General features: G+C 41.6%; 1 protein-coding gene across 2 annotated transcripts in view; it reads left to right on the top strand.

Annotated features, from left to right (window-relative positions):
* MYRF (myelin regulatory factor) overlaps nt 1-24896 on the top strand; it is a 163872-nt gene that overhangs the window by 105808 nt on the left and 33168 nt on the right. For both annotated transcript variants that reach the window (XM_054972972.1, XM_054972970.1), the window contains exons 5-10: nt 4319-4619; nt 5914-6086; nt 6454-6577; nt 22594-22789; nt 23782-23858; nt 24489-24599. In XM_054972972.1, coding sequence (XP_054828947.1) covers nt 4319-4619; nt 5914-6086; nt 6454-6577; nt 22594-22789; nt 23782-23858; nt 24489-24599 — 982 coding nt within the window. The remainder of the gene's footprint in view (nt 1-4318; nt 4620-5913; nt 6087-6453; nt 6578-22593; nt 22790-23781; nt 23859-24488; nt 24600-24896) is intronic.

Below are 24896 nucleotides of genomic sequence, written 5' to 3'. Positions count from 1 at the left end.
GACTGTTTCCTGTTCTCACCTGCGGCTTCTGGTGTACTGCTGAGCAGAAAGACAGCCCTTAAAAAAGAAAGTACTGCCTTAAGGATGCACTTCCAGGAGGGGGGGTTCAGCTAGTAGCAGCTCTCTGCACTGCTAATCCTTCTACTCTGTGTGAAACAGCAGAGAGGGGGAATAAGGATTGCCCTCTTCCCCCAACCTGAGCATGTTGATGAGGGGCTTTGGCTTGTCTTAAATCTGCATGCTCATAACCAGTCATAGAACCTGGAAAACAGCTGATCTCTGGAGGCAGCTTTGCCTATTTTTTTGCATGTTGAGGGCATCTTTACTGGAACCTCCAAGTGTGTTGCAAAATAGAACTAATAAAAGATCCCCTCCACACACAGAGATTGACAGAGCAAAGCCCTCTGTATCCATTAATAATTTGAAATCAAGCTTCAAAGTTAAGTAAAGGTCAGTCTTGTTGTACCAAGGAAGCTTGTGAATGTGAGTCAAGGGCTTTCATAAATGCCCTCCAACCTGTTTCCTGATATGTAAAATCTTTGGGTGTCCTGTAGGGCTAATGTGCTTCACGCTCTCTCTGGACAACCTAAGAACGTTTGCTGTGGTCTTGCATTTAGCCCCAAAATGTGTTGAAATCAAAAGCAACTGTCTAAAGTCCCTGCAATGTCTCCTGCACAAGAAGTCTTTGAAGTGTTGAACAGGTTCTGCGTATCTCATTTTGCAAACATGTTTATATAGACACACTAAGGCAGGGAAATTGACTGCAAATGTATCTGCATTCCTCTTGAGTCCTGTTAATGTCTTCAGTTTTTGTGTAGATTGTAGTTGCTTTTCACCAACTTCTTTGCCTATCCAGAGTTCACCCAAAAAAATCCTGAAATTTAGAGTGAGCCTGGTCAACACCCTGATCAGATTGGTAAAGGAAGGAGACAGGGTACATACCAAAGCCTAGAGAGGAAGACAGCGGCAAAGTTAAAGGGGGGGTGCAATTAAACATTTAATATGAAATTCTCTTTTTTCCCCAGTCTGAAATATGTTGTGAATCCCTGCCACATTTTCTTTTTAAATCCCAGAGAATTTTAAAGATCAGATACATGTAACTTCTCCTTCCAGCACAAAAGAATTTGTCCCCTTGCAAGTGTATCAATATCTAAACTTTTTTGGCTTTGCCTTTGTTAACCAGTTGGACTGCAATGCTAATCTTTCCAAAATGTATTTCACAGTTCATTTCTGATTACCTTTTGTGATTATACTTCAGTATCATTCTGTCATTTGTTACAGAAAACTGGTTGTTAACGAAAGGTGAAAAATTTGTCCTTGTGCGGCTTAACCAGGAATCTTTTGTTAATTAAATGAAGCCAGATTTGCTCTCATTTTAAAAACTGCATGGCTATTGTGATCTATTTATTTTTAATCTCATGGATTCTAAGTGACCTTCACATGATTTTAGGTCACCTTTATGCTAATTACATAATGTGTGGTGCCTTTTGAGATTCACATGCTGCACTGGTGGGGGGGGGGACTGAACAAGACCCATCTTCTCCCCACTGATACATTAAAAAGAAGAAAATTTATGTTTGTTTGTTTGTTTGTTTGTTTGTTTTATTTATAGTCCGCCTTTTTCACTGAGACTCAAGGCAGATTATATAGCGTGAGATTAGTACAATCAGTATCAAGGACATTTCCATACAGTGTCAAGAACATTTCCTTTTTTCCCATGGAATTTTTCTTTATTTAGACCTTTAAAAATAACATAAAAGCTATAGACAACAAACATAGAAAATAAAAAACAATATTCTAAAAAGAAGACATACTAATAATACATAAACAAGTGAAAAAAGAAAAGAGAGAGAAAAGAAAAAAGCCCCCTAAAATTAAACTACAGATTGAGTTCTGATTTTCTTCGCCACAAATATGGATCATATTCAGTCTCACTTATTCTAAGTTAAACATAAGAGCCCTCTTTTTTCTATTGTTCATAATTCTTAATACATAAATCCAGATGTCATCAAGTCCTTATTATCCATTTCATGTAAAAAGTCTATAAACAGTTTCCATTCAATCAAAAATATAACTGTCTTTTCCCTAATCAGTGAAGTAAGGTTTGCCATTGACGCAAACTCCAAAACTTTTATCCACCATTCCATCACTGTAGGCAATGTTGGAGTTTTCCACTTTTGTGCATAGAGTACTCTTGCTGCAGTAATCAAATATAAAAACAAAGTTCCAAAGCTTCTTTCCAACTAGCTGTCCATTATTCCCAACAAAAAAGTCTCTGGTTTCAACTGGATTTTAATCTTCAAAATCTTCGGAATCAATGATTGTATCTGCAACCAGAAACTCTTTGCTTTCTTACATGCCCACCACATGTAATAAAATGTTTAGCACATTTCCAACATACATTTGAAGCATCCTTATATATTCTAGCTAGTTTTTGAGGAGTCATATACCAATAATACATCATCTTGTAGAAATTTTCTTTGATACTAGAGCTTAATGTAAATTTCAACCCCCTTGTCCACATATTTCCCCATCGCTCCATTAATATGTCATGTCCTCAATTATTTGCCCATTTAACCATACATTCTTTTACTTGCTCTTCTTCTGTCTCAAATCTCAACAAAAGTTTATACATTTTAGAAATAACATATTCATCATTTGTACAGAGTGCGATTTCAAATTCAGTTTTAGATTGCTCAAAGTCATATTGATTCTTGTCTAGTTTAAATCTCTCCGAGAATTGCATATAGGGAAACCACTGGCAAGCATGCCTTTCTGCTGCTAAATCCTCTCTTGATTTAATTTTAACTCGACTTTGAGAAAATTCCAACAAGTTATGATAAGTTAACCATTTAGTTGGACTCGCCATTTCCCTTCTAAAATGAGCTTCTTACAATGACAACGAGAGAAGTATTTTCGAACAAAACCTAAGTTTGTATTTATTCCATACTCTCAAAATGGCATGCCTTACATAATGATTATTAAACTCTGCATTGGCTTTAACTTTGTCATACCATAGATACCCATGCCACCCAAATTTTAAGTCCTGCCCTTCAAGGTCCAATAGTCTTCTATGGTCCCTAGATCATTAGCAAAGCATCTGAGACCCCCCTCCCTAAAATACAGCCCTCCTATCTGAGTAAAAAGCCTTTTTGAATAATTTGGTTTTGCATCCTTTGTGGAAAGTCAAGAGAGTGCCTTGCCAGTTGGAATCTTGGGGATGCCTTTGTCTTTCAAATTCTCTTCATAGTGCAGAGATGCTACATTAGGAAAGTCTGAAGGATGGGCAAGTTTAGACTACATAAAGGGGGGCAGGGAACCATCTGAAAGAGCTCAGCTTGGAATATGGCAAACTCTGTTCCATCCCAACAGGGCCTGTTTTGAGTCTGGAACTTGAAGGAGATACATTACACTTCCATTTATCTTGACTGCTACCCTGTAGTCTGAATGGTTTACAGGAATAACAAACAAATGAAAACTGTAAAGTAACTGTAAATCTGGTTAAAATATTGATTTGACTTGAACAAAAGAAAGGGACTAGAGATGCAAGCGTATTGGTAGAATGGCAGTATTTGGAGCTTTGTATAAATTCAGTTGGAGTTTTGTTGCATGGTAGCACATGACAGGGTCTTGGTGGCAACATCAAGATTATAAACTGCCCCCCATAGCTTTCAGAAAGGCTGCTAAAATGTAATGTCACAATGTTGATTAAGAGTTGGCCCTGGAAACTACAGCTCCATTCATAGGGCTTGTCTGCTGGTTATACCGAGATCCTAAGGTGGAAAAAAAACTTACGCTGGATGGCAACAGACCAGCATTTACTGAGGAGAGACTACCACTCTGCTGCATCTCTGAGTGCTATGGTCATTGACTCCATGTTACCTGAAGGGCCACAGATGCTAATCTCATGCTGGGACTCCCTGTTGTTGAGCTCTGCATGTGCTTCCAAATCTTGCCTTGTCAGGATGATGGGGAGAGAGCTGAAACTTCTTAGTTGTCCCTCTTGAGCAGATTGTTCTCTGCTTGAAAGCCTCTTTTCTTACTGATTGCCCTGCCAACACTTCTGTTGGTCTTCATAGCCTCTTGATTTGCAGGGAAGCCCCCCCCCCGCCCCAATCCCTACCCATTAGATTAGTATGGTATACTACTTCCTGCATTACTGGCTCCACTTCTGGTTCATCTGGCTGTATTAATTTAATACTCTGAAGCTGTTCTGGGGCTACTAGATTTGACTAACTAAAAAAAAGAAAGGAATATTGATGAAGATGGGGATGATTTATGAGTATGATTCAAATTGATCTACTGATTTGTCTTTTAGATCCCCACCTCCTTCGAACCATGACTCCTGAGAATATGTGCCATGTGACTCCTCCTTCCCGGATGGAGCATCCTCCGCCTCCACCCCCACCACCTCCACCATCCCACCTCCAGGGGCCACCACCGCATCCACACCAGCAGCAACACAACCACCACTATCCCAGCATGCAGCGGGACATGTACTTGAAGGCTGAGCCACTGATACCACAGTTCAGTATTGGACAGGGCATGTCACCAGGGGATCTCCACCATGCCCAGCAATCACAGATGCTTCACCAGCTACTGCAGCAGCATGGAACAGAGTGAGTTCTTGGGGCAAGGAGAGAGAATAGAAAGAGGGGAAGCATTCATTGTTTGAACCCCTGTGTTCCCGATCTTGCTTTTTTCCTTTGGTCTGATAATGGATATGATCCTGAGCAACTTTGAAGCTCTGATATCTGGCTGTGGTTCAGAGGTTGTGCTTCTTTCTTTCTTTCTTTCTTTCTTTCTTTCTTTCTTTCTTTCTTTCTTTCTTTCTTTCTTTCTTTCTTTCTTTCTTTCTTTCTTTCTTTCTTTCTTTCTTTCTTTCTTTCTTTCTTTCTTTCTTTGACTTGTCCTCATTTTTTCTAGTCCTCACTTTTTCTTTTCCTCATCTGAGTGCCTAACCTTTTTGAAATGGTGTCCTGGTTGCAGAAGCAACTTTCCCCTAATGGATACCAACAATCAGTGTTTCAGAGACAGCATACAAGATTGAACTGTGTCCCCATCCCTGCCTCCTCCTTTCTGCTGTCTCCCTCTGGGTCATGCAATAAATTGCCTTACGTGCCTTGGGATTTGTCAGAAATAGGTAGGATTAATTGATTCACTGGAGTCATGATACCCAGAGTTAACACAATTGAAATACTTCATGTTCAATTTTATGGTAAAAGCTGTAAGTAAGGAAGGTAAAAAGATGGAGCAGCAAATGAGGATGATACCAGTAAAATGAAAACAATAAATTATATTTTCTAACAACACATATCTTTATGAGCATACAAAGACTCAGCTGAAGATTCACTTTACACACACGCACACACATGTACACACACAAAGAAACACACACACACATTCCCCTGTCTGATAGTGTTGAACCAAGAAAGCTCAGTTCTTCTCCCTTCCCATGGAATTCCTCCTCCCAGTGGAGTCCCACGTGACTCCTTTTATTCTCTGCCAAAGTCAAGAAATTTGACCTCAGCTGATTCTTTCACTGGTAGGGCAGAATGCATTTCTCTTGCTACAGTAATCATAGGAGAGATTTGAAGATGACCCATTCTCTCTGCTGTAGTAAGTCACAGTGTTCCAGGCTCTTATATCCATATAGTGGTTACTAGAATACCACTACGTCCTGTCAGTTGGAATCAACATTCCTTCTTGACACAAGTTTAAACAAATGGAAACTCATGAGTGTCTTGCTCTGCACCCACAGAAATATGGAATAGCCTGTTGATGCTGTCCTTGTGTTCTCATTAGAATCCTTTGGCCCTTTTCCTCACAATTATGAAAAAAAATATGGTCTTGGAATGCACTCCTGCCAGCCTCCTTCTGTCTCAGTGTATGTTTTGTGGTTGGTCGCCACAGCCTTCCAGTCCATCCTGCCAAGAAGAGGAAACATTCAGAGTCTCCCCCAAGTACTCTTAATGCCCAGATGCTCAACGGGATGATAAAGCAGGAGCCAGGTACGGGATCTGTGCCACTCAACCCTGACAGAGTCCAAACACCTCCCTGGCATCAGCAGGGGGCGCTCTCACCAGGTATGTGGTCTTTGCCCCGTTCCATCATAGTATTTCCAGTATCCAGATATTGTTCACATTCTAAAAGGGGAGAAGTTCCACAGCGTGGGTGGAGAAATGCCATGATGGAGTTAGCGGAATGACAGTTTGTTTCGGGGCGGGGGGAATGTTCTGTCATACCAAACTGACAGTTGGAAATAGCGAATGAAAGAAAAATCCCCTATTCCTAAATTTGAATTTTTTCAGAGTAATCAGGGTTTATGGGACTATCCTATGACAAATTAACTCAGCTAAGGTGGGATAAGAATAAATAACTTTCTTACAACACTAGGGTGACCATGTCATGGTTTATGGCACACTTAAACACATCATTTTCCTGTTGTCTCAGGCCTGATTCAGGACAACGACAGTTTGAATGGTTCTTACCTAGATCCCAACTACCAGTCTATAAAATGGCAGCCACATCAGCAGAACAAGTGGGCAACTCTATATGATGCTAACTACAAGGAGCTGTGAGTATAAATGACATCCCTGTGGCTATAGGCAATTCATCCCAGCTGAGAGGATGGTGCTTTGCCAGGTTTCCCTCTGTCTTCACTCAGTAGGGACATAGCCCTCAGATCCCTGGTTTCCTCTAAAGAAATTAGAGGCTGATTTAGTTGACAGGCAGGAATAGCCTCACACGTTTTCGGCTTCTTTGAGCTGCCTCTTCACATACATATACTTCAATAAATAATTGCTATTATGACTACTATAGATTAATAAGAGGCCGCAAGGGGGGGGGGATGTTGCCTCAGCAACAGAGAGAGTGAGCACTGGTGGCTCCTGTTCCTTCTCTTCTGTTCACTCCCAGTGCTGCCACCTTGACAGTGGGGGCATGTACCACTCCTTCTCACCTACCCACCGAGGTTGTGGGGCTGGCAGAGGGGGCAGGAGCATTGGTAGTTGCTTCTTAACTTATATCAACACCACCTCAGTCGCTAGTGGGGAGGCCAGTGCCAGCTCCTGCCCCCCACCCCCCGGCTGCAGCACTGCTGTCCCCCCCCAGCCTATCTTGATGAAGGGATGGTGCCCACTCCCCTCTACTTACTCCATCTTGCTCATGCCACAGCTGACAAAGGCATGTTGTCTGTGCAAGCTCAGAGAATGCTCTTATTTTGGCAGGAATTTAACTCCCGTCTTCCATTTTTTAAACTTTTCAGATTTGTCTGCAAACCTGTGGCTTCCCTGAAGTTTGTACCCACCCGCTCCCCGCTCATTAGGCAGTTCCCACAGTCTCTCAGGTTTCTGCTTATGCTCCTCCTCCTCTCTCCTGCCTCCAGCCCTGGCAGCTCCCATGCCCTTTCTCTGCCTTCCTCCAGCTTTGCCACCTTGGCAGGACTTGGAAAGGGGAGCGTCACTGCCTAAGCAGTGGGAACAACTGGGGGCTGGGGAGTGTCCTTTGCCTGCCTCAAGTTTTGCTGCCTTGGCTGGGAGGAGCATCGCCACTGTGGTGGTGGGGAAGGCTAGTGAGTCCCATGTTTCCTCCCCTGCTTGCCTCCTGTTTTACTGCCTCAGTGGGAGAGGGGAAGCATGGCCACCTCAGCTTCCCCTGCCTCCTTCCCCATCTGTCTTTAGTTTAGCTGCCTCAGTGGCTGAGGAGGATGAAGGACAATGACTGCTGCTCCCTCCCTTTTTAGTTTTTGCTTTTAGGGTGTGTGTTGTGGGGTTTTTTTGGAAATATCTCTATTGTATCTACACGGCCTCCATCTGTGGATTTTAAGTATCCACAGATGGGGGCCATGTTGACTATTAGGGCCAAGCTAGAAGTGACGAGTTACACATGTATTCCTCCCTGTTCACTTGCCATTCAAGTGTAATTTGTAATATTCGATCATCGAGTGAAGTGCAAGTGGAGCGCAAGTGAACAGGGAGGAATATATGTGAGTCTGTTCACTAGCCATTTAAGCGTAACTCATCCCTTCTAGCTTGGCCCTTAGATATATAGATTACTTGCATGCACCTGAAATTAATGTTTATCATGCATATAAATATGCCTAGCCTTTTTACCACAATATTCAAGGCAGTGTACATCAAATTACAACAGCCCACAGACTGAGAAAAACCCGGATTTTGGGTGGGAAATGGATGTAAGTCCCAAGCCTCACTACTCTTTCTTAATAAGACCATCCATTATGATTGCTTAATCAGTCCTGAATCAGGCTAGTGATGAAGATGTAAATGCAAGAGGGGGTGGTCCCAAACAAAATGAAACGAAGCCGAAGAACAGGACCACGTACAAAAGAGTTTAATTTTCTTGCTATCAAAACTCAAATATAAGGCACAACGAAAAGCCAAAATCAATTTTCTTGCTTTCAGAATACAATTGTAAGGCACATAATAAGCCAAAATCAACCGAGGAGTTATGAAGAATTCCCAAACTCCCGGCTGGAGGTGGCAACGGGTTTGCCAGCTTGGAAATTAGGCCCCGTTTCGCACAATGTGCTTTGTCATTGGTCAACCCCATGAAGTAAAATCATTCGGGAACAGAAGCTTCTAAGAGAAAAGTAGCAGTAGCAGACTATAATTGATTTACATGTGGCTTCTATGTAAAAGAGAAAAGTAGCAATAGCAGACCATAATTGATTTACATGTGGCTTATGACAAAGCACATTGTGCGAAATGGGGCCTAATTTCCAAGCTGGCAAACCCGTTGCCACCTCCAGCCGGGAGTTTGGGAATTCTTCATAACTCCTCGGTTGATTTTGGCTTATTATGTGCCTTACAATTGTGTTCTGAAAGCAAGAAAATTGATTTTGGCTTTTCGTTGTGCCTTATATTTGAGTTTTGACAGCAAGAAAATTAAACTCTTTTATACGTGGTCCTGTTCTTCCGCTTCGTTTCATAGTGATGAAGATGAGCAAATGATGAGGAAAACTAGGCTTGGGAAGAAGAGTATCCAAGAAACCTAGCCAACAGGACAAAGTATATAAAGAAAGTAAATACTGTAAAGAAGGCATAAGAAATATGATTTTAGCATATTGGAAAGATGCCTGTTAAGCTATTTGATAGCTTTGACCTGGGATTGGCATGCAGTGGGATGGAAGCTGGTCCAGTAAAGGTTTGTGTGTGTGTGTCGGGGACCAACGTGGTAATAACCTCTATATAGAATGGGTTAGACAGGAAAGGGAAACATGACTTAGAATCCTGAGCAGCATTGATTGATTTAGCATGCTCAGTGTTGCAGTTTGCAGAACAATCTTAGCAAACAACAACTTCTTGCTCCAAGGAGTTTATAATTTGTATGTATGGGGGGGTGGGGGATGTTGAGAGAGGAAGTCAATGAAAGGAGAGAAATAGAAGCAAATGCATGTGCCGTTGTCATCAAGTTCACTTGGGCAAGGCAAGTTTCTGAGGTGACTGCAGGGTGGCCTGGATCTGGGGCTACCCCCACAACATCTTATCTGAGCCTGAGAACAGAAAAGGTTACCATAGAAGCTTAGCTAGGCTAGAAATAAAGGTTTGGGGAGGAAAGGGATGGAGGAGCCAGAAAAGGAAGAAAAAAGACATTGGGAAAGAGAATGGTGAGGAAAAGGCAATGAGATAAGGCATATAAAAGAAAGGTTAGCTGTGGGGGTTTAGCGGGAATGAGCGAAATAGGGATGAAGGAAGTCTTTGGAAGCAACAACAGTAGAGAACAGTAAAGAGGAATTTAGGAATCAAGAGGGCCTAGGAAATCATACAGGGAGGGGGGAGCAAGAGGCTCTGCTGCTGTGTCAGGGATAGTGGGGAATTGGGCATGTAAATGGACTGGGATAGCAGAAGAATCAAGGAGCTGAGAGGCAGCTGGTCAAGGGGCAGCTGGACTTAGACAAAGGGGAGCCTCAGGAGCCAAATGAGGTGAGTACAAAAGGCTGGGAGAAGTGAGTGAATGCAGCTCATGGGGTGAGAGAGACGAATGTTCAAGATGAAACCACTGTACATCCTCCCCACATTCCAGAAAGGTGATAGAGAACTGGCGAGCAGCCGAACAGATTCCAGGAATAGCCTCCTCTCAAGAATGCTCCCCACCCCTTGGTTTCTATACAACTTACATCTCCCATTTGGCTCTGTTTTAAGAGAAGGGAAGGACCCTTGTTGTCTGTGACAGCAACTAAAAGGAGACTATTATCTAGCTTAATGAGAATGATGTGGAAGAAAAGGCCAGTGATACCCTAAGGCCAGCTGTGGCATCAGAGGGAGGCTTCCCTTGTGTGGCCCGGGATTCCCAGGCAGAACGCTGTATCCCCAGCTGCTTTCTCAAGGTCTTGCCGAAAGAAATTTATCTGGGGTCCTTCAGGGTCTCTATTAGGAGCAGAATATTTATTTATTGCTTTAGCCCATAGTTCAGCAGCAGAGTGTATGCTTTGCATTCAAAAGGTCACAGTTGCAATCTCACCACTCTCTAGTTACACAGATTTCAGTGGCAAGAGAACAAGTCAGTAGGAATTGCTGGAATCCACAGTATTGGACTAGATGGACAAATGGCTGAACTTAACATTCTATTTAATTAATACGACTTACTGTCTGGCTTCTTTTTTCTCATTTTTAAGACACAGAAACTCCTCTTAGCAATTGAAAACTGAGACAGGCATATCAAAATCCTTAGTCCAGGAGAGAATCCATTCACATTCAATAAAATAGCCAATATCAAGACTATAGCTAACAAATCTCAAGTCCTGCTTATATTGAGTCAAGAAAGCCAGTACTGTCACTCAGTTTGATTTCTTTATTATTCATGTTCCAAAGTATTCATAATGACATTTTGCCCATCTATTCATCCATGAAGCTACTATACTAAGTATTCGTTTGTGCAAGTAGCCTCACTTGAAAGTAATGGGACTTCAACATCAGTCCTAACCACATGTACTTGGCAGTAAGATTTGTAGCCTCTCCATCTTTATTATTGGCTCACTTTCTCTTGGAAAGGCAGGGTAGATACTTCTTGAAAAGATGTGGAAGGATTTTCCCTGAGTAAATGTATTTTAAGGCCCAGAATTCTGATGCTTCGGGTTTTTACCATAGCAACAAGTACATTATTGGTCAGGTATCAATCATCGAGACACTCCAGGGCAGTCAACAAAACTCGACAGGTCATCAGTGTTTTCATCCTGAAGTCTAAGGACTGCATCACATTTGCATTTTTAAACTGCAGTACAAAAAATAGTCCATAAGTTTAAATAGCAGATTACTTGTGTGATGCTGAAAATTAGGAATGAAATGTGCATGTTTTAATTGTCTGGTTTTCATGAGATAAGCTTAGGTTCAGAAGCTTTATTCTTTCTGGATTGCTACTTTTGAATTTAGACTGATGACAAAAGTACATTGAAATCAGAGTCTGGTGTTTTTTTTTCCTCTTTCAACTTGAGACTGTCCCCACCCCGCCTCACCCCCTCACCCCCTGTCAATACCTGTTTAACAAATATTCCAAATGCAGTACGGTTTCAGTACTCTTTCCCTGCCTCCCTGCTTTAAGCAGACATTTTTTTTAAAAAAAAACTTTTTAAAAGCACTGCAGGAATATTCTATCACTTGAATGTTTTGTTCAGCACCTGATTTGTACCTTTTTTTAATGCTCCATGCGGGGGGGGGGAGGTGTCTTACAGTGCCATCCTAAGCAGAGTTATACCCTTCTATGAATTCACCTTCTGTACACTTCAATGAATTTAGAAGGGTGTAATTCTGTTTAAGAATACACAGTAATATTGCAGGTGTCAGCCAATCAGCACTTTCCATGGCTAGCAGAAATAGGAAGAGCTGGCTTCCTCTCGAGGTCAGTCCTGTAGGGAAATTTGAACATATGCACAAAGACTAGTAAATCCATTTTCCTAGCAGGCTCACTACTCAAGGAAAGTACATCTGTCCATAGCCTTAGTGTGATGAAAGTTGTATATTTTTTAACCTGATTTTTTAAGTAAAAAAAATGACTTTAAGTGCAGCCTAAAATGGCCAAGCTTAAAAATTAAAATGAGTGTCCGTACATGTGTGGATGGAAGGAGCCTGGAATAACTCCTTTTTCAGCACCTCCCACTCCACTTTGGCAGCTGGAATCATGCTGGCTTTCTTATCTGAATGCTACCTTGCCCTCACAAGCAGGAAGAAAAGCTTGCTTGCTGAGTAACATGCCACCTTTACAAGAGCTCCCTCTGGCGATCATATACAGCTGAAACAGCTGTTTGAGAAAAGCATTTAGAGCAAACGTTGTTGTTCAGTACGTCTTCCAAACCTTTCTCCACTGTCAAGAAAGTCAGGAAGTAGAGCATGATCAGAACAAAGCATGAGGTTCTTAGGACCAGAGTTTTTGAAAACCTGCTTTAGATGATGCTTGCTTTGTGCTTAGCTCTTCTTTTTCTTTTAAATAAATAATGGAGATAGATGAAATTCATTTTTCCCTAATTGGTGGATAATGTGGACAGAGAGAGGGTGTGCTTCAAGAATAATAAGGCAGACAGAGCTGTAGAGAGAGTGTGTTGAAAGTATTGAGAAAAATGGCCTGTCAAAGACAGCTCCCTGACAATTAGATCTGGCACATTTATAAGTGAGGGGAACCAGCTTTTGCACCTCATTAGGGTCATAGCATGTTACTTCAGCATGTATAAGGGGAATGGGACAGTATATGTAACCGCTGCTCCAATTTCTGCATGTTGATTTGAAGGTCACATGTCCAACAGGAGTTTTCAGGGTTCTCGATTGTGTGCAGAGCTCTCTACAAATGTAGTTTATTGTATGCTCATAGCTTCATTTCTGACTTAATAATCAACACTTGGAGGTCAGGAGCAGAAGAGCCTGCATGATTCCCCTCCCCACCTCTGGCACATACATTGAAATAATATCTGATAAGGGCAGTTGATTCCATTATCACACATGGAATTTTCACACATGCGGAGTCACTTTTTGATCACACTTTATTAATGGCATTTGAAGCAGGGTATTTTGGGGCTGAAGTTGTGTTTTTCATTATCTGTTCAGTTCCAGTGGTGCTTTGGATCTATGTGAAATGACTTTATTTCCGTTATTTCTGCTTGCTGAGGAAGGGGGTGGGGGAAGTATGAGTCATTGTCCCTAAACTAGATCTTGAGATCTGTTGGACCAGCTACTGAAACAGTAAGGAAATCCCTGATCTAAGATGATCTTTCATTTTGTTTTGGTGAAATATTCTGGCTAGGAGTTCTTTTGGAGCGAGAGGAAGAAGATTTGTTAGCTTCATCAGATCTATCTGCAGGGAAGATAAATAAAAGTAGGGGATGACAGTCACATTCAGGCTAGCTGTTCCTGTGGCATAATGTACAATAAAATACATGGCACCACATTTCTCTCCCCCTTTATTTCACCATTTCCTGGGCCAACACAGCAGCATATCCTAAATCAAACTCGCAGTGCTGCTGAGTCATGGAGATGCTAGCTCTCTAGCAAGTGGCATAAGAGAGGTAGTGAGGGGGGGACCTGCAAATGAAATATTTCTTGGCAGTTATCCAAAATTGTGCAGTTAGAGATGTTTAATGTTTACTTGACCATTTTGCTAGGTGGTCTGTGAGCTTCTGAAATCAGACATAGGGCACTGGGTGGACCAAGATGAAAACAAATCTATAGTGTCTATCAAAAAGTAGAAGAGGTGGTTTTTTCACAGACCTGTCATTTATTTGTTTGGTTACTTGTTTAAAGCATTAGTGTCCTGCTATCCTAGCCACAGTTCTTAAGGCGGCTTTCAATATAACAGCAATAAGAAGTGTGAACCACTCCATAAAATTCTGGCAAATGGAGATGCTGTTTAGGGAACATATCTGCCCTGTGTTGTGCCAGCTGCACTGGCTCCTGGTTGAGTTCCGGATCCAGTTCAAGGTATGGTCTTAGTATTTAAAGCCCTCCATGGACCTACATACCTATGGGACTGCCTTTCCCATTATGTCTCCCGCAGGGCCTTGCACTCTTTGGTTAAGTAGCTTCTGGTGGGCCCACACCTGAGAGACATTCAGCTAGCTTCAACTTGGGCCAGGGCTTTTTTCCACTAGACCTGTGACTAGGGGCCATCTTTTTGTCCCCCTTCTGACCACCATACCTTCTTTTTGCAGCCACCCTTGAATTACATCATGGTGGTGCTGGGGGTTTATGATAATCTTGCAGTTGCCAATCTGTCTGATGGCGCCTGAATTTTAATGTGCTAATATATTAATAAGGTTTTTATTGTATTTTAACAAAATATTTGTTGGAAGCCACCCTGAGCCCTCTTGTGGGAAGGGTGGGGTATAAGTTGAATAAAATTAAATAAACAAACAAACAAATAAATAAATAAAATTTCCATTTTCCAGTCAGAAGCATACTTCTCTGGGTCTGACTAACCCAGGAGACATGGACATGCCACTGCTTCTTCCTTGTAATGTCTAGTTCAGCATGAAAAACAGGGTGATGCCATTGTACCGTGTATTACCCCACTCCCACTGCTGACAGCCAGTACTATGATTTAGATGTCTGGCAGTGCACAATGCAATGTCCCGCCATGCATTTTGTTCAACTAGATGTGAGGATGAGAAGAAGAAACAAGGAACAAGCCAACCCCTTCTCTCAAAATAACTGGTGAAACCATTGCTGTAATTGATTATTATCCTCCTAGTTATTTTCAGCAGTGACCTGTTCAATGAGAAGTAGAGTTCTAAGGGTAGATTCTGTTAAGAGGATCAGCTATGAATTTTGTTTAGAATTATTCTAGTTTTGAAATGGATGACTAAAACATATCTTCCAGGGCTCATTTCAAGGGGGAACACGCAGGAACCCAGTTCTGGCAGTTCCCAAAAGAGGTCACATGTCAGGTGGCCCCGTGCACCTGACCCTCAGCCATTTTTGGCCCGTTTCAGCCTGGATTGGTGCCAAAATGGCCTGGATTGGGCCTCTGACAGGTGGTGGATAACTCTCCCACTCAGCAGCAGCCTGATCCTGACTGTTTTGGGTCCCTTTTTGGCCATTTTCAGCCCTTTTTTTGACATTTTGGGCCCAATTTCGGCCCTGAATGACCAGGATTGGGTCCAAAACAGCCAGGATAGGTGATGTCTGGGGGCGTGGCATATGCTAATGAGTTTTGCTAATGAGTTATGCTAATGAGTTCCTCCAGCTCTTTTTCTACGAAATGACCCCTGATATCTTGATTAACTTTCAGCATCCTGAGTGGAATGTTACATGGGGTTGTTTCAGCTCTAGGTGGAGTTAATTTAGCAACATACTCTGTTCACAGTAAAATGAAATCCTGCAAAATCATCAACAACTTGGGGTGGTGGTGGTGATTAACTTATTTAAAAAAAACAAATCTTTTGCTCCAATAAGTATCATACTTTGTATCATACTTTGTGTTTACAAGCATCTGAAAGCATCTCCATTACAACTAAAATGAATGCAAAATTAAGGATCAGAATTGCACTTGGGAATATCCAGACATAAATTTCATAATAAGTATTAAACTGTATACCAGACTTAGAATTTTCTGAGAACTGAGGCATTTGTGATCTACATTTTAGAGTTTCAAATGGGAAGATACAAATTGGAGACTCCGAAATCAGAATATGCATACATTCACACGATTGTACCCGCTAACCAACTTTTTTTTAGAATTCATATTAAATTTTGTGCAAAATTTATCACACTTTAAATTTATGAGACTTTTCATGTTTTCACAAATCCTGAGGCATATTATTGTGGTACAAGGACTGTAAAATGTAGGTGCATCACCTTTCAAAGAACTGTTATTTGCCTGGGACCACAACATCTTCCACAGTACAAAACTTGTGATGTATGTGAGATGCTTCATTTATCTGGAAATGGTGATGCTATCTTTTGTCCTGAGCCTAGCTCCTCTGTCTTTCAAAGAGTGTTTGATACATAGGTTGTCTTTGAAAGAGAGGACCATGGATCACCACTTAATTTCAGCCCTTATCCATTTCTTCTGATTTGCAACTATTTAAATTCCATTGCATTTTTATTTTTCCTTCCTTGCTTGGGTTTGTTTCCTCCCTACCTATTACTGAAGTGCTCTGTTTTCTTGCTACAGAATATGGTAATACTTCCTTGGTAAAGAAGTGTGGTCCTTGTTTTTTTTAACACCTAGCTATTAAGTCATAGCTATTATTCACAAAATAAACCATTTATAGAGGACCACCATTAGTCTCAAAGGGCTGCAATTAAATTGTAGGAACCACTTGTAGTGCAGATTGGAATTTTAAAAAATCAGTGTACTGCCCTGAAAGGATTGAATTAAGTGAGGCAAGTTGATTGGCTTTGCCAGTTGTGAGTACCAGTGTCTCAGCCTCTTCCGTAACCATGTCATTAAGTGTATTTCTCATAATGAAGAATTAGAAGATGGTTTTCAACAACAATTTCCTTGGTGTGCACCAGTTTACAAAACTGAATGTTGGCAAATCCCATGCAAACCTGGGAGCCAGATAGCATTGCTAAGGATCGACCACAACTGTTGCTAGCCACATTTTGCAATTCTGGCACACAGGATGTGAGAGTGATGTACTAATTTAGCACAAGACTTTTGTAGTTTATGCCTATTGCATCTTAGGTAAATAGTCACTGCTGCTGTGTAGTTTTCTGGCTTTCACCAGACGGTGCCAAAGTCTAATTTCTGTTGGCTTGCAGATGTTTTATTAGAGAGTTCTAATTGATGGGGTGCTCTTGAGTCAATGTATTAACTATTGGTTATTTCAATTTTTCATCACCTGTCATAGCTTAAAATGTCATCATGAATCTTAATTGTTTGAGTCTCTGGCAGACACTGGCATATTGAGTTCACAGTCCTTCATCTAAATCATTGACATCAATGAGATTAGAGAAATGCAACTCTGCTTAGCGTGATTTGGGTCCAGTAGCAATTTAGAGACCAACTAAATTTCCAGGGTATGATCTTTTGAGGTCAAAGCTTCCTTTGTCAGAAAGCTTTGACTCTCGACAGCTCATACCCTGGAGATCTAGTTGGTCTCTAAGGTGCTACTGGACCTGAATCTTGCTCTTCTACTACAGATCAACACGGCTACCCACCTGAAACTATCTGCTTAGCTTGGCACTGTACATTCCTACCTGTTCTTCTGTGAATCATCCATTTCTTTCCAACATATGAAGAATCCATTTAACCCTTAACCTCTGACAAACAAAAGTATGTAAGAAAGCCCTGACTTCTTTATACATTAAAAGCTGTCTCAGGAAGCTGTGATTTAGAGCAGGTGGGGAAGGTGCTTATCCCTTTCCACACCATTATTTTGTCTCACACGTACCCTCCCCCTTTGCTCCCCCCCCCCCCGAAGTTCAGGTTATTTGGAATAGTGCTTATACATCTGAAATACCACAGGTAAGGGAAACAGGTTAGGTGATTTTGAGCAGAAAAACATCTGGCAGGAAAAGTGTTAGATATGCTTCCCATCCCACACTGCTGTTCTGCTCAAAAACTGCAGCTTCCTAAGACTTGCTTTTCATTAAAAAAAACTTAGCACATTGTTACATGAATTTGTGTGTAACATGTAATTTGTCCCCATTTTGCATTATTTGTGTCTAAGATTTCAATTGCAGCAAAGAGACCTGTTGAATGTTGCAAGTGCAGTATATAAATGGGCCTAGAAACTGATGAACTATTTCAGCAAACATCCTTCTAGACCTGAACCATCCAGAGGAGATACTTAAAAGCCTTGGTTTGAGCTGTTTGTGTCATTTTTAAAGCAGAATTTTGATGTGTCTCGGAAACAGATTGCACAGAAGAAGGAGAAATTTACAGGCCATTCAAACATCTCTGCATTTAACTGTGATGAATTTGGTAGTAAATAGCTCCAAGGATTTTTTTTTGTTCTGGTTTTAGATGCGTGTTTGTCAACTATGAGCCTGAACAGACATTAACCAGAACATCTCTGAGAGGCTCCCATTTGCTTTAGAATGCTTTCCCTCTCCTGTAATTTTTTCTTTCCTTTATTTTTTATTAGTGAGTGGCTAATCTGGTGTAATCTCAGTGGGATGCAGAAGCCACACACACCCTAGATAAACCGGAAGAGAAATTATGAGGAAGGAAGAGTGTGTACCTGATCTTTGAGCGGTGGAGGGAAATAGTTTGCTTTTTGAATAACACAGGCTGGAAAGAAAAATTAATGGCAAGATGAAGGACCAAAAATGTGAGGAAAAGGGGTGCAAGGGGGAGAGAAATTCCTCTCATACTTCCCGGCTAAGGTAGCTTGTTCTGTGACCACCATCTGGTTTTTGTTCAAGGCACATATCTGGCAGTTATGTTGCTGTGAAGAAGAACTAAATGGCTCTTTGCAGAGCCTGCCAAGGATGTGCTAAAAGCACACACACACCCCTGACATGTCTTGGGAGGATCCTTAGAAAGATTATAAACATACCCAGGGCCAGTCTTTAATTTTAAATATTCTGCCTAAAGTAAAATATTTAAATGCTATTCTAGTCATGCCTCTGAACAAGCCCATACAAACCAACACTGGATCTTGCAAGTGCTGGGCTCTTCCTGTCTGTCCTACTTGTGTCTTGTTAATCCTTGACTTGCCTTCCTCTACTATCCATTCATCCCTGTCTTCATTCCCACTTTCCTATTATTTTATGAAGTCATGGGACTGATCCTTCTCTCCGCCTTTCTCAAGCATATGGGTTTAAAGTAGGACTGCAGTACTTCATCAAGTAGATCCATTGAATTAAAAAAATGAGTTAACTGAGCAGTAGTGTTTTTAATTTTAATAAAATATTTATAATAAAGATCCTGGAAATAATGGCAGGAGGTGCCACCATAAAAGATAAGAAAAGGGAGAGAGAATGAGAGATGAGGAATGATTTGCTGTGATGATGCCTGCTGCAACAAAGGCAAGTATCTTTTAATGTGTGTATGTGCCATCAAGTTGCTTCTGATTTATGGTGACCCTATGAACATCCTATCCTTGCTCAGGTCTTGCAAACTAAAGATTATGGCTTCCTTTGCTGGGTTAACCCATCTTGTGTTAGGTCTTTTGTGTTTTTTACTGCCTTCAACTTTTTCTAGCATTATTGTCTCTTCCAGTGAGTCTTGTCTTTTCATTGATGAGATCAAAATACAATAGCCTTAATTTAGTCATTTTAGCTTCTGGGGGAATTCAGGCTTGATTTTATCTAGAACCCTCTTATTTGTCTTTTTGATGATCCATTGTATCCATAAACCTCTCATCCAAGACCACATTTCAAATGCATCCATTATCTTTCTGACAGCTTTCTTCATTGTCCAATTTTTGCATCCATATGTAGTAAATCCTCTAAAAGCAAAAAAGAATTGTTGTCTGGGAGTTCCCCCCTCATGTATAGATTTAATTAATTAATTGGTCCATCTAGCTCAATACTGTGTACTCAGATTGACAGCAGTTCCCCCAGATCTGAAGCAGAGAAGGAGATATTTTTAGAGATACTTTTACTAGAGATTCCAGGGATTGAATGTGAGATGTGCTGGCACAAAATACATACTTTACTATCAATCCAAGGACCCCTATGAATTGATTAAATTTTATTTAATCAGGTGACAGCCCTGGTTTAATAATCAACAACGAGCCTACTGAGTATTAGTTTTAGTTTGAAAGTGGACTTGATTCAGACCATCACAAATCTATTGCCAATGAAGCTGATAAATCTGAAAAAAAAACTGTATTGGCTTCTACTTAAGCTATGTACATTGGTGAATTTACAGTATGTCGGCCTTTGGGAGTTCCTTCAGCTATTTATTTGATAATCATCAACTGTTTATTTTATTTAAAGCTTATAAAAATCTGCCTTTCTCCTAACAAGTACTCAGCTATTTGGTCAGGAGACACCTTCACTTTCTTCATTCAGGGAACAAGCAACACAGAATGGATGAAATGGGCCTTTTTAACTTGAGTAATTTTGTTTAGTATATTTCTTATTTTTTAATTTTCCCCAACACATGCTCAAAATATAATTTGATTTTGCAGGATCATAGACTTTGGCAAAAATTAATCTTTCATTCAGTCCTTCATTGTCCTGTTGTGGTTTATATATGTATATGTCAGTCTGAAAGGCAGCATCCCTTGGAGAGGCCCTACCCGCGGAGCAGGGCAGACTTCTCTGGAGGTGGGAGAAAAGGAGACATGTTGGGAAGGCCACATATTTTCACTGTTCCCATGGCAACTATTCCATTAAGGAGACAGATTAAACCTCCCCAGCTGCTGCATATGTTGCTTTTGTGTGTGTGTCCTGAGCTGCTGCTTTGTATCCTGGAGTTCATACTCTCTGAACAACATAATAGTGGGGAGAGGATAGGGGAAAGGGGCTGAAAGCTTGTAAGGAGCAACTGCTGGTGGCTCTGATTAAAATCAGAATCGTGTCAATGAGTCCAGCAATGTGCTAAAGCCAGGACTTGTCCCTTGGCCTGTTAAATTTTTAAAAAATTGCATGTTTCAGAAGATCCAGTTAAGACTTCTCTAGAGTTGCTGGACTGAACCACAAATAGCAGTGGCTTAAGCTAACCAGATAGCAGGTCTTCAGGTGAAACGGACAAGTCTAGACAGTTCTGATTTCATATTGTTTACTTCTTCTGCCCTCCTCCAGAACAAGTGTTGCCGCTTCATTGATGAATGCTAGGACATTCTTAACTTCATTTTTACCCCACCCTTATTCCCCATGGGGACCCAAAACAGCTTACATCATTATTCTCTCCTCCAATTTTTCTTCACAACAACCCTGCATGGTAGGTTAGGCTGTGTGACTGGTCCAAGGTCATCCACTGAGTTTCCTTGGCATTGTGGGAATTTGAAGCTGGGTCTCCTAGATCCTTGTCTGAGATTCTAACCACTATATCAAGCTGGCTCGCAGTTCTGGTGTTGACTGACAGTGCTGACTTGCAGATCAGAGGAGGCTGTTCTGCCTCTCTGCAGTTGTTAAGTATCTTTGGCTGCTTCTGTGAAGGACAAAAAGGTAAATCTGTATCTATATCAAATTGTAGTTCTTCTGGTCATGTCACTAATTCAAGCCTAAGCACATGGTATCTGAAATTTGCTCCCTCCCAGAGTCCATTCCAGTGGTTTGGATAGACATAGGATAGTTGAATTCAAATGCTTGTTTAGCTAGGAGCCTCCTTGAGCAACACTGGCTAAGCCACTCTCTCTCAACTTAGCTTACCTTGCAAGAGTGTTGTGGAGATAATACAGAGAAAGATCGTGTATGACAGCCTGCGCTCCATGGAGGAAGGGCAAGATGCAAATGTAGATGTGGATAAGTAATAATAAAATTCTGTGCGCTGTTCCGCTATCCTTTTCAGTTTACCCATCTGCTTACCTCTTTCAGTGCAATTCATCTACTGCTAAGCCAGGTGTAAGGTCATCAATAGAAAGAAATGCTTTCCTGGAATTGCATGGGATGCTTGAACCCACAAGCAGCACTACAACATTTCCAGAATAAGACATCAAAGACCGAGGGGGTGGGGGAGAACAGTCATTCTCACAGTGCTTGCTGGAAATGTGTCTTTCATATCTCCAGCTGGCCATTTGTGTGAGGGGAGGAAAAAAGGCCATTCATGCTCCAATGTGCATAGTTTTCATAAGGCTGTTGCATTCACTAATGACTGAAGAAGTAGGATGTGCAGTTCTTTATTCTGGAAGGGAAGCATCCATAAACAAATTGTATTGTCGAAGGCTTTCATGGCCGGAGAACGATGGTTGTTGTGGATTTTCTGGGCTGTATAGCCGTGGTCTTGGCATTGTAGTTCCTGACGTTTCGCCAGCAGCTGTGACTGGTATCTTCAGAGTTGTAGCACCAAAAGACAGAGATCTCTCAGTGTCACAGTGTGGAAAAGAAGTTGGCAGGTAATTTATATCTACTCAGGAAGGTAGGGATGGACTGAGTCATCCTGTAAGAGTTTCCCAGGGTGTGGAATGCTAATGGAGGGAGGCTTCACTGTATCCTGAGGAGGTTCTTTTGCATATGGATTGGTGCTTGATATGCTAATCTTCTCTGCTGGGCTATTGTCGGGTATAGAGTATTTTGTTAGCCTGGTGTTTTTCAGGTTCTTTAAGAATGAATAGAGCATGGTTTCCAGTCCTGAAAAACACCAGGCTAACAAAATACTCTATACCCAACAATAGCCCTGCAGAGAAGATTAGCATATCAAGCACCAATCCGTATGCAAAAGAACCTCCTCAGGATACAGTGAAGCCTCCCTCCATTAGCATTCCACACCCTGGGAAACTCTTACAGGATGACTCAGCCCATCCCTACGTTCCTGAGTAGATATAAATTGCCTGCCAACTTCTTTTCCACACTGTGACACTGAGAGATCTCTGTCTTTTGGTGCTACACCTCTGAAGATGCCAGTCACAGCTGCTGGCAAAACGTCAGGAACTACAATGCCAAGACCACGGCTATACAGCCCGGAAAATCCACAACAACCATAAACAAATTGCTCCGTTGACACAGAGTTCATATCATGAATTAGGTTTGTGACTCATTCCTTTTGACCAAGTCTTCTTTCTTGTCTCAATTCTTCCTTGGTGCACAGACCCATGCCCACATATCGGGTGGATGCAGATAAAGGCTTTAACTTCTCAGTGGGTGATGATGCTTTTGTGTGCCAAAAGAAGAATCACTTCCAGGTTACGGTCTATATCGGCATGATCGGTGATGCTAAGTATGTCAAAACTCCAGAGGGCTTGAAGCCACTCGAGTGCTTCTACCTGAAACTACATGGCGTGAAGGCAAGTTTGAGTAAGGATACCTGTGGTGATCAGAAAGGCTGATGGCAGGCTGATGGGAGGCTCCAAGGATGCTGGTGATTGGGTCTATTGGGGTTTTCTTGTATACCCCAGTGTGAACCTACTAGGTTTATGGGGATCTACTGGAGATCATGTACAGCTGTATCAGCATATGGTTTCGTTGTAGTGAACCAGGCAGTGGAACAATGTATTTGTTATATGTAGATGACTGACTGTCGGTACAATCCTAAGCAGAGTTACACCCTTCTAAACCCATCGAATTCAGTGGATTTAGAAGGGTGTAACACTCTGTGTCTGGACTGAACTTTAGTATTCTGGCAGTTAGCCATCTCATGAATTTCTCTCATACACATGCTTCTTTTTGGGAAACAGAAGAGAAACCATTAGATAGTGTGAGATCTACGCAACATCACTTGACATTTTTTAAGACTCCAAGTAGCTGAGGGGAGACCATGCTGTGTCCAAAGTTGCATTGCTAGAGGAGGAGGGGTTTAAATCTTTTTCCTTGTGCTTCCTCAATGGAAATTACTTTCTCCTTCCCACCTACCCACTGACCTGTTATTAGCCATGATGGGAAATAAAACAGGTTAAATATAGATACCTGTCTCTTTTTTTGTACCCGTTGTGGCTAATAGCTTCAAGGGGTGTATGATTTCTTGGGAGAAAGAGTGTGGGGTTTTAAATCCCCTTGCCCTCAATGCCAAACCTCTGATCCAATCCTCCTGGCAGCTGCTTTGATGTCTTTGAAATAGTTGGGACATCTTCCTCCTAACTAGCCTTTGGGCAATGTCTAAAACTCCTGCTTCCCCAACTCATCTCCTCCCAGATTTACAGCTGAAGGAAGAAAGCTGGGTATGTGCCCTGTGCCAATCACCAAGGTACCTGTAGTCTAACAGCAGTGCTACATGGGAAAGGTCGTGAGGAGGTACTTCTGACAGTGCTTGTTAAATGAGCTTGGATCTTTTTTTGAACAGCTGGAAGCCTTGAACCAGTCAATCAACATAGAACAGTCCCAGTCTGACCGCAGCAAACGGCCCTTTAATCCTGTCATGTGAGTATTGCTCAGGCTTCACTGTGAAGGAGAGAGAATCAAGAGATGACGCTGGGAAGGTAGAGGGTGTCTTCTAAGGATTGCATAAGGGGGAAAGAGCAGAATACTTGTAGTAAGTCTCAGTTGCAGGCTTTTCTCTTCCTTTTCTAATACACACATTTGTGTGTGATCTGGAGAAAAATAGGCCCAAGTATGAACATGACAGCTCTTGTACATCAAGCTGAATGTGTAATCACTTCACATGTGTATCACATCTGGAGAGGACATATACAGTATGTACTGACTATGTTGCTTCCCTGAAGAAACCTCCCCTTTTTGCATTAAGAGATGAAAACAGATATCACTGCACATTAACAGTACAATCCTAAGCAGAGTTACTCCAGTCTAAGTCCATTGATTTCAGTGGGCTTAGACTGGTGTAACTCTGCTTAGGATTGCACTATAAGTGTACTGCATAGGGATATCACAGTTGAAGGCTTATTGAAATTGGGATAAGTCCTGTTGATTTCACTGGGACCTTAGATTGTTGGATTTCCTGGATTGTTATGTGCCTTTGTTACTGTCAGAATGATAGTCTTGCTCTTTGACAGATGCAGGTCTTCACTTTCTCCTATGTTTTGCCTTCTTCAGGGTCAATTTGCCTCCTGAGCAGGTTACAAAGGTCACCGTCGGGCGGTTGCACTTCAGTGAGACCACAGCCAATAACATGCGGAAGAAAGGCAAGCCCAATCCTGATCAGAGGTAAGGGCCAAGCTTGTCTCCCTCTGCCTAATCTGTGATGGAAATGAATTTATACCGGCTTGTTGCTGTGAGTGAACTTTTTTGCACTGAAGCAGGTATCTGCATGTTCTTTGGTAGTGCTGTTGCTACTGTGAAGTTTCTCTGCCTTCACAAGAGGCACTTAAATGCTTTTTACATCCTTACATTGAGTAGAACATATACTTGATTTAAAATAGCACTTTGTGTCATACATTAACACTCTTGTTACAAAGACAGTAGAAGGAAAAGGGAAGGAGAATTTGAGGGGTGGGCTCAGAA

Source organism: Eublepharis macularius, chromosome 2 (assembly GCF_028583425.1).
Source record: "Eublepharis macularius isolate TG4126 chromosome 2, MPM_Emac_v1.0, whole genome shotgun sequence".
NCBI lineage: Eukaryota > Metazoa > Chordata > Lepidosauria > Squamata > Eublepharidae > Eublepharis > Eublepharis macularius.
The sequence above is the reverse complement of the archived record's forward strand: the minus strand, read 5'-3'. Positions and strand labels throughout refer to the sequence as shown.